This window comes from Lipotes vexillifer, unplaced genomic scaffold, assembly GCF_000442215.2.
Source record: "Lipotes vexillifer unplaced genomic scaffold, Lipotes_vexillifer_v1.1 scaffold591, whole genome shotgun sequence".
NCBI lineage: Eukaryota > Metazoa > Chordata > Mammalia > Artiodactyla > Lipotidae > Lipotes > Lipotes vexillifer.
The window spans coordinates 3,700,416-3,709,455 of record NW_006791954.1 but is presented as its reverse complement, the minus strand read 5'-3'; the positions used below and the strand labels follow the sequence as shown (position 1 = coordinate 3,709,455).

Sequence of the window (9,040 nt, the reverse complement as noted above, 5' to 3'; positions counted from 1 at the left end):
CCCCTTTGCCTCCCTGCTGATCCTCGAACTTTCCCAGAACATTCCTGCCTCAGGACCTTTGCAATTGCTGTTCTCCACCACTCATTCCTTTACTTAACTGAGACGTTTGCTGTTCTCTCCCCTCCTCATTCGGCTGTCTTTTTCTTCACAGCTTCTCTCTGGCCTTTTGTTACGTACCTACTTATCTATTGGCTTTCGTGTTTGTCTCCCGACTGGAATGTAAGCTTCAAGAGGGCAGGAAGGTGGACTTTTATTCAGAGCCAAATCCCTTCAGTCCAGAACAGGCTTAGTGAGTATTGGAAGGACTGGCTGGTCTTTCTGGAACCTTATCCTTCGCACGGACCTCTCCGGCCCACCCGACACCCCAGATAGCACTGACAGTCATTCCCTCGTTTGTGTGGCCAGCCTGAGGCCCGAGCAGGCCACTTATCTCAAGCTACTTTATTTCTCGGAGTATTGTCCCTCCTGCTTCTACATGAGCTACTTTGAATTCCAAGGCACCCGGCATAGAGGAGCTGAGCTTGGCTGCACCGTCACTGGGATAAGTAGCAGGACTTACAGACCAAACTTCTAGTCTGAGGGTTGGTAAGCCTGATCCCACCCCACCTCCCACTTTGCTCGTTAATTTAGTCACTAAATTGATGACTGCCCGCTTTGTGCCTGGCTCAGAGTAGGTGAACCAAAGAGACACTGCCCTGCCCACATGGAGCGTCAAGTCCAGTGGGGGTCACAGTCAGAAGATGACAAACCCAGAGAACTGTTTTAAGGTGGAAAAAGTACTCTGAAGGAAACCAATGGGGCGGAAGGACAGACACGTTAGGGGAGACCCAGTCGACACAGGGTGGTTTGGGAGGGTGCCTAAGAGGCAGGGGCAAGCTGAGATCTAAAGGACCCGGCAGGTCGTCGTCATGGAGACTGGGGAGCAGGGCGCAGTCTGGAGGGCTCCAAGCAGAAAGGTGCTTTGTGTGCTCCCAGGTAGCTGGAGTAAGGAAACGTGGGCCGGGAGCTGGGTGGACGAGACTCGCCCAATGTACAGCTATGGCTGGAACACAGGGTCCCAATCTGCCCCCTACACCACACTTGCTTTCTGCTCGAGAGGCTGAGACCCCTATTATCTGCAGATGGCAAGGGAGCTGGCGTCAAAGGTCAGGGGAGGCCAGGCCTCCTGGGTGGGTTTTCTAAGGAAAGTGCAAGAATTACGTCCAGGACGTCTCCCCTAGGCCCACTCACCTCCCACATCTCCTCTCCCCGCAGCCAGGGCTACTCACCCCGCCCCCGCCTGGGGCACTGCGCTGTATGGAGACCGGGGCTGCAGGCTCCTTGTAGCCACCGTAGGACTGGGCTGCCTGCTGCTGCTGGGGCTGCTGGTAAACTGGAAGCCGGCAGGAGATGGGCTCAGAAACTGTCTTGCCAAAGCCAGCCTGCTCCCTTCTTCCACGAAGCCCATGCCATGTATTTCCACCGTCCATCACCTCACTCAACCGCCACGCTGCTCAAAGGCTTCTGTCTCTGTGCACATTTGCTGGTGCCGCGAATTCTGCAGCAGGGGCTGCATCTCCTCCCATGGTGCTGGGAGCCCAGAACAGGCCCTGACCCTGGTGCTTGTGCCCTCGGTAGGGATGGGACATGGGGGTGTGTGTGTCGTACACAAGCCTTCCCTCTCACCTCCTCCCAACCCTGTAGCCGGCCTGGCCTCAGGTCCTCTGCCCGCACAGGCCTCACGCTCACCTGGGGCGCTGGTTGGGATGTGGTGAGGCTGCTGCTCCTGGGGCCGCCGATAGCCAGTGTCCTGGGGATCTCGGCGCTCCGGCTCCAGGCCCTCACCCCCGCTGGGGCCCATGCGGCTCTTCTCAAACTCTTCGTGGTATTTTATCTGCGGGGGCAGAAAGTGCTGGGTGAAGGACCCACAGCAAACCAACCAAAGCTCCCCTTCCGCTGCCACTCAAGATCCTGGGACGGGAGAGACTCCTGGAGGTCTCCAGGCAAAGAGAGCTGGGTTCTTGTTGGGGGTGCACCAGCTATGTGCCCCTGAACAAGCACTTAACCTTGCTACACCTCCATTTCCACTTTACAGGGGTTGCTGAAGGATGCAATGAGACCATGGATGTAAAAGGGCCACGTAAACTCAAGCACCAGACAAATGTAAGTGGTCATTTTTCTGTGCCTGTGGCAAGGGCTAGGGCTACCCTGCTTTCATACTGGTCCACAGCAACAAAAGCAGCAACTCCTGTTTATTGAGCACCTACTAGGTGCCAGGCACTGTGCTAGGTGTTCTGCACCACACGCTCGTTTTACCTTGACAGCACCTACAAGGGGGTACAGTATAGTCGCCATTTAACAGACAAGAAGGAAACTAAGGCACCGACAAGCAGCATGAGTTAGCCATGCTCACGGAGACTCCAGAGACTGTGCTCTTAAGCAGCAGGCGACTCTGCCTCTTGTGGGCCTGACCTCGCAGGGTCCTGCTGAGGACCCTAGCCTGCAGGGCAAAGAAATGCCAGGCCCTCCCTTGAGGGTGGGTTGGTATCTAGAAGATGAGTTCCTTTTCTCCTCAGGTTCCAAAAACAGGCAAAAAGAGGCCTGGAGAAGCCACACACCCCAGGGTCCTCAGCAAGGGCTGGCTTAACCGAACACACTGGGACCCAGAGCTGCGTTCTTAAGATCTGGTCTTCAGACTGTCTGCTCCCAACCCACCTGAGCTGCTTGTTAGAATGCAGGTTCCAGGACCTTCCATAGAATCTACAAAATCAGGGCTGGGGTTTTGGAATATGCACTTTTTTTTTCTTTCTTCTCTCTCTCTCCTTCTTTCTTTCTTTTTTTTTTTGTGGGGGGGACTATGTACTTTTGAAAGATTCCCCCAGGTGAGTCTGAAGCAGGCTCAAGTTTGAGAACCAGTGATCTAGAGCAGAGGTTGGCAAACTCTGGTCCACGGGCCTGCAGCCTGTTTGCTCACGGCCTGCGAGCTAAGAACGGTTTCTACATTTTGTGATGTTTGGAGGATGGGGATGGAGGAGTGGGGGGGAGAATTAAGAGGAATAAGATTGGTAACATGTGAAATTTCTATGACATTCAAATTTCAGTGTCCAGAAATAAAGTTTTACTGGAACACAGTCTCACCATTCGTTTCCCATTACCTATGGTTGCTTTCATTGCAGAGCTGAGTAGCTTTGACAGAGGCCCTTCGGCCCATAAAGCCTAAAATATTTACTATCTGGCCCTTTACAGGAAAAGTTTGCTGATCCCCACTTGCCCAAATATGTTGACTGCATATTCCTGTTGGTAAAATCTGTTTTAGCACAATCCTCCCAAATTGCATCTATTTTATCAATTACACACAAGCATCACTTTACAAATATGGAATGTCTCCTGTAAAACTTACACCAAAAATATGAATAAAACAAAGGATGAGATGAAAAAGAACCACCTCCAGGAGTTCTAGGGTTTTCTCCCTGTACTCCCAGTGGCATGTAGCCCACACCCCACCTTGAGGACCCCTAGTGGGGTCTATTCACTTTTCAGAGAGGACACTGGTGGGGAGGAAGCAACCAAGGAGAGGTGGAAAGCCCGTGGTTTGTGTGTTCCGGGATCGCTGGGCTGGGCCGGGGCTCGGGGAGGAAGTGGGACAGAGAGTGACAGAATAGCTCCCCCTCACCCCCCAGAGGAAACCTGGAAAGCAGGACACAGAAAACTGGTCCTGTCCTGAGCAGACCCAAGCCTGAATTCTCTGCAGGCCTCGGACCAGAAGCCGGTTCTCACTTCCTGTTCACCAGGATCCTGCCCCATGCTTCTCCCAGTGAAAAAGGGGGTGGGGTGAGGGGGACAGGGAACGGATGGGGGCAAAGCCTGCCGTTTCCCAGAGCAGAAGCAACGAGCGATCCTGTGCCCCTGTGCCCCGGAAGCCCCTGCCAAGGCCTGATCCAGCTGTCCCAGCCCGGGACCTCCCATGGGCCACCCCCTCCCACTTTCTTTGCTGCCTTCTCGCGTCCGCTTTGCAAGGAGGGCAAGAGTTAACTCTCAGCCAGGCAGGCCTTACACAGGAGTAGCTGGGCTAAAGGTCTGCAGGGCTGGTCGTCTGGGACCACCCACATCGTTCCACTGCTCTTCCAGCTGTTAACTGACGGTGACCCACTGCAGCCCAGGCTGGGAGAACAGGTTGGGCAGCAGCAAAGCCCAGGATGGGCCCTGTCTGGAGGCAGGGAGGACCAGCCCCCTCCTCCCCCTGCCCCTTCCCTTCATGCCCGAGTAGGGACCCACATCCAAATGGTGAAATAAACTGAGCCCATTCCTGAAGGGGAGGCAGCTGGCCCTGGTCAGACTGAAAACTCATTGAATCCCTGAACTCCCACAAGGAAGAGCACCCAGGGGTTAAGTTCAAAGACACAGGGCCAGTGCCCTGCTCTCAGATTCCTAAGGGCAAAAGGTGAGTGTCCCTTAGCCCCACTCCCTTGGTGACCCCGTCCTCTGGTGAGCAGTCGGGGGTGGGGACAAGGAGAGGCCTCTAGGCTCCCAAGGCAACTGGCCTTCTGACTTTTGTCCTGGGGGGTGGGAAAGGTCAGCTTCCCTTGTTTACTGTCTGTTAATGAAAAGAGGCCTGACTGGGAGCCGCTGACTAGGGGAGGGAAAGTGCACAAGTGGAGGCCGACAGAGGCCTGTACCGGGCCCTGAGGGAGCCAGGAGGTGGGCTGAGGGGCAGGTGTGTCCCTGGTGCCAGGGCCCAGCTACCCTGGCTGACGGCCCACTTCTCTGGGTATGGCTCTGTCTGTATTAGTGAAGGGGTGACTCTGTGAGGAAGGAGGCATGTCTGGGTCCCAGGCCTGGCTCCATCTCCCCTTTTGTGTCCTACAGACTTAGTCCTTCATCGAGAGCTGCAGTGTCCCTCCCACGTCTCATCCCTGGGGTCATGAGCCCTTCACTTGCTCACGTGAGCTTGGAAGAGTCCCGTCCCCTCTGGGCCTGAGTTTCCTCATCTTAAAAAGAGGTTACGGCACCACCTGCTCCCACGTGGTCTGGAGGCTCCCAACTACCTCTAGGAACCTAGCCAAACTCTAGAGCTGAAAGCAAGTATGGACATGCATGCGTTTCCACAAGTGGCTGATGGGATCCATCTTGCTCCTTAAAAAGCCACCCCACATGCGTAAATATCTATAAAATTAGGGCCAGCTGATTCAGGTGGACAGAGTAGTGGCAGCCTCCCCACCATCGATGCAGGAACCACCTGTTAATCGTAATAGTAATAACCTTGACCTTTGCTCAGCTTTTCACATTGAGTTCTCTGCACATAATCTCCCTTGGCCCTGACAATAATCACCCTAAAAAAATAAGTCGGATAGGTACACTTTAATTCCTATTTTACAGAAGTAAATGAGGCTCAGAAGTTAAATGACTTTCATTACTCAGTCAGGGCTGAGGCTGGTGACACAAGGACAAAGCCACAGCTGGACGGGCCCTTTCCTGGGTCAGGGTGACCACATGCCCAAGTCTGCCCCTAGTACCAGTTCATGCCTTCTGGAATAGATATGAATAGCACTGCCCTTCACTCTCAAAAGGGATGATAATCACAAGGTCACCCTAACTTTGAGAGAAGGGGTGCCTGGCACTTAAGTCAGGAGTTGCAGCACAGAGGGGAAATGGACTGCAAAAAGTGAGGCTGCAGTTCCCTTCTGCGCAGCCCCACCTGATAAAATTTCAATCCTCCCAACTTCCTCTCCCTCCCCTGCCCAACAAGCGAGGAAACATTACTTTGCTGATCAACCTAATGGTTTGAGAAGCAAGGAGGCACCTTAAAGGGTATTAGCACATTCAAAAGGGAAATGAACATTTTTCAGAAGCCAAGGCCCTGTCTGATCCCTCCCTGTTCCAAGCTCAGCAAAGTTCTAATCGTCCAAATGCCCTGAAAAGGTGTCACCATAAGCTCAGAAATGTCAGCAGAGCCCTGGTCTAAAAACTGTCCTGGGATCCCATGGAAGGATGCCAGGCTGTAACTGTGCCCATGAGATCCAAGTGCACATGGGTAGAGGGACCCAGGCCTAAGGACCCTCCTCACTCATCCAAGGGCCCTGCCAGCCAGGACTCCAGGATGACTAGTTGAGGGTCCATTCCAAACCTAAGAAAAATGCATTTTTTCTGCTAGCTGATGTTCCGTTTTCTGAACCCCTGCTCTCCTGACTGTGGTGGAAAACACAGGTCTGACTCCACACTTGCTTCCACATGATTCTACATCATGACCAAGAAGGGAGCATCAGGCTTTGAATGGAATAGTCAACTCACCAGCCAGGGTCTGTTTTTTTCTAACAGTGTTTCTGTTTGTTGCAGTCCTCTGTGGTGCCCTTATATGTATAACTCATTTCCTTTTCTCAGCCAGCCCAAGAACAATGTATCACTGTCATCCCCATTTTACAGATGGGGAAACCAATGCTCAGGAGGTAGGTAAGGGGTGGGTGAGACCTAACGTCAGCTCCTAGTTCTCAACCACCATATTATGCTGTGCTCCCTGTGAGAGACTAACACGATTTTGTTTTTAAGACAAATGTAAATCTGTGCTCGATTTCATTAGTAATCAGAGAAATGCAAGTTAAAACCATGAGATACCACTACACACAATCAAAATGGCTAAAATGAACAAGTCTAAGGATGTAGAGCCACGGAAACTCTCATCACTGCCGGCGAGAGGGTAAATCAATATCACCGCTCGAAAAGTATTTCAGTGTTATCTGGTAAGGCTGAAGGAACATACGCTCTGAGATCTGGCAATTCCACTCCACGTTATTAACACTAGGAAATATGTATGAAGCTGTCCACAGCCACAGAAGCAATCCAAATGACCAGAATCAATATAAGCATTTTAAATGGAATGCTATACAACAACAAAAAAGAACAAACTACAGCTGCATGCAAACATGTACATGATTCTTTAAACCCAATGTTGCCCAAAGGAGGCAAGACTCAAAAGAACAGATATGTTCAAAATTGGGAAAAACAAAACTATAGTATTCAGAAATGCATAGCTGGGGGGGAGGGATAAATTAAGAGTCTGAGATACATATACACACTACTAAATATAAAAGAGATAATCAACAAGGACCTACTGTATAGCACAGGGACCTCTACTCAGTATCTTGTAATAAACTATAAAGGAAAAGAATCTGGGGGAACAAATATGTATATATAAAACTGAATCACTTCTCTGTACACCTGAAACGAACACAACATTGTAAACCAAGTATACTTCAATTTAAAAACAAGAAAAAAAATTACATAGTAAAAAAAAAGAAAGCACAGCTACATTATAAAATTGTAAAGATAAGAACAGCACACGCTTTCAAAAATTAAACTACAGGGTTGTCCAACAAGCCCACCTCTGGGGCATTTGACTCTGGGGCTAGAATTTTCTTTGACTTTACTGTTTTCTACTGATCAGGCCTGGACTATAAGGAATGAAGCTTATTTAAGGAATATAAGCTACTAATTATTTCTGACTGAAAGAAATGCAAAGGATTTCTGCCTGTAGCAAGGCTTTCTCCAAAGCTTATGGTTTGGGGTTTTTATATAAATTAATTAATTAACTTGTTTGTTTTGGCTGTGTTGGGTCTTCGTTGCTGCTCACGGGCTTTCTCTAGTTGAGAGGCGGGGGGCTACTCTTTGTTGCGGTGCGCAGGCTTCTCATTGTGGCTTCTCTTGTTGCGGAGCACGGGCTCTAGGCGCCCGGGCTTCAGTAGTCGTGGCACGTGGGCTCAGTAGTTGTAGTTTGCGGGCTTAGTTGCTCCGCAGAGTGTGGGATCTTCCCGGGCCAGGGCTCGAACCCGTGTCCCTCGCATTGGCAGGCAGATTCTTAACCACTGTGCCACCAGGGAAGCCCAAAGCTTATGGTTTTATAGTCCTGGAGGACATTAACTAGGTCTGCAGCTAATGGCAGAACACTAACTAGTTCTGTATCTAATTATACCCAGTGCTTTCTTTCACAGACTAGGCATCACCTCTGCCTGTCAGATGCTCCAGCTGGTTCCTCATAATTAAGGTAATTATATGATAGGTATTCACTGCATGAGAGTTACGTTTTTTGTTTTTTTTTTTTTAACACTTTGAAAACTCTATTTTGACAGGGGTGCTGTCATGCTCTGCTTCTTGACTTGCATGGTGAGTACACACACAGGTGTTTACATGTTACACTTCACAGAAAAAGGAAAAGTTAAAAGACCCAAAATTGTACACAGAAAATCAGTATATAAGTAGATATGTAGATAAATAAAATCTTTTCTGCTTGAAGGTTGTGGCTCCCATATAGGGACCTCAGCAATTAAAGACTCCCGTCCATTACAGCCATCACAGCTGGTGACCAAAGGCCAGGATAAATGTCAGCTCACAGCCTGCGGTCCTGGCCTCTCACCCCTTCAGGTGCCTTTAATGAAGACACAATTACTAAACAAGGTCCTACTGTATAGCATAAACTATATTCAATACCCTATGATAAACCATAATGGAAAAGAATATAAAAAAAAAGAACGTATATATATATGTATAACTGAATCACTCTGCTGTTCAGCAATAATTAACACAACATTGGAAATCAACTATGCTTCAATTACAAAAAAAAAAAGACACAAATACCACAGATGACTAACTAGCACCTTGCCCCCTCAGTTTTCCAGACATTCTCAGTACTAGACAATGGCCTAACTTTTCAGCCAAACTTTAGTCCATGTCCCTTCTTTAGCCACAGCGTAGAAAGCAGACGAGTCTGCCTTTAAATTAATAGCAATTGACAATATTTATCACATGCTAAGTGCTTGACATTTTCCTCACAAATGAGGAGTCATCTGACGTTAACCTGGGAAGTGAGTGACAAGCTACATACAGGAACGCTATTTTGGATACAAAACAAAAGGTGTGGCTCTAAACACCAACTTTCCCAAAACTCTTCCAGGAGGGGCAAGTTAACAACTTTTAAAGTTCCCTGGGGGATTCTGGGATGTGGCCAGGCCTGGCACCTCTGGTGAAGCTTTTTCAGGCTCTTGGTGACGATTCTCAAACTTCAGGTAACCCA

The 9,040-nt window shown here is 49.6% G+C and overlaps 1 protein-coding gene across 1 annotated transcript in view; it reads right to left on the bottom strand.

Annotated features, from left to right (window-relative positions):
- The window catches only part of LASP1 (LIM and SH3 protein 1), a 37,575-nt gene that overhangs the window by 1,835 nt on the left and 26,700 nt on the right, over nucleotides 1–9,040 (bottom strand). Inside the window, exons 5-6 of the mRNA XM_007465148.1 lie at nucleotides 1,729–1,873; nucleotides 1,269–1,372 (exon numbers count right to left, since the gene is read on the bottom strand). Of these exons, the coding sequence (XP_007465210.1) occupies nucleotides 1,269–1,372; nucleotides 1,729–1,873 (249 nt within the window). The remainder of the gene's footprint in view (nucleotides 1–1,268; nucleotides 1,373–1,728; nucleotides 1,874–9,040) is intronic.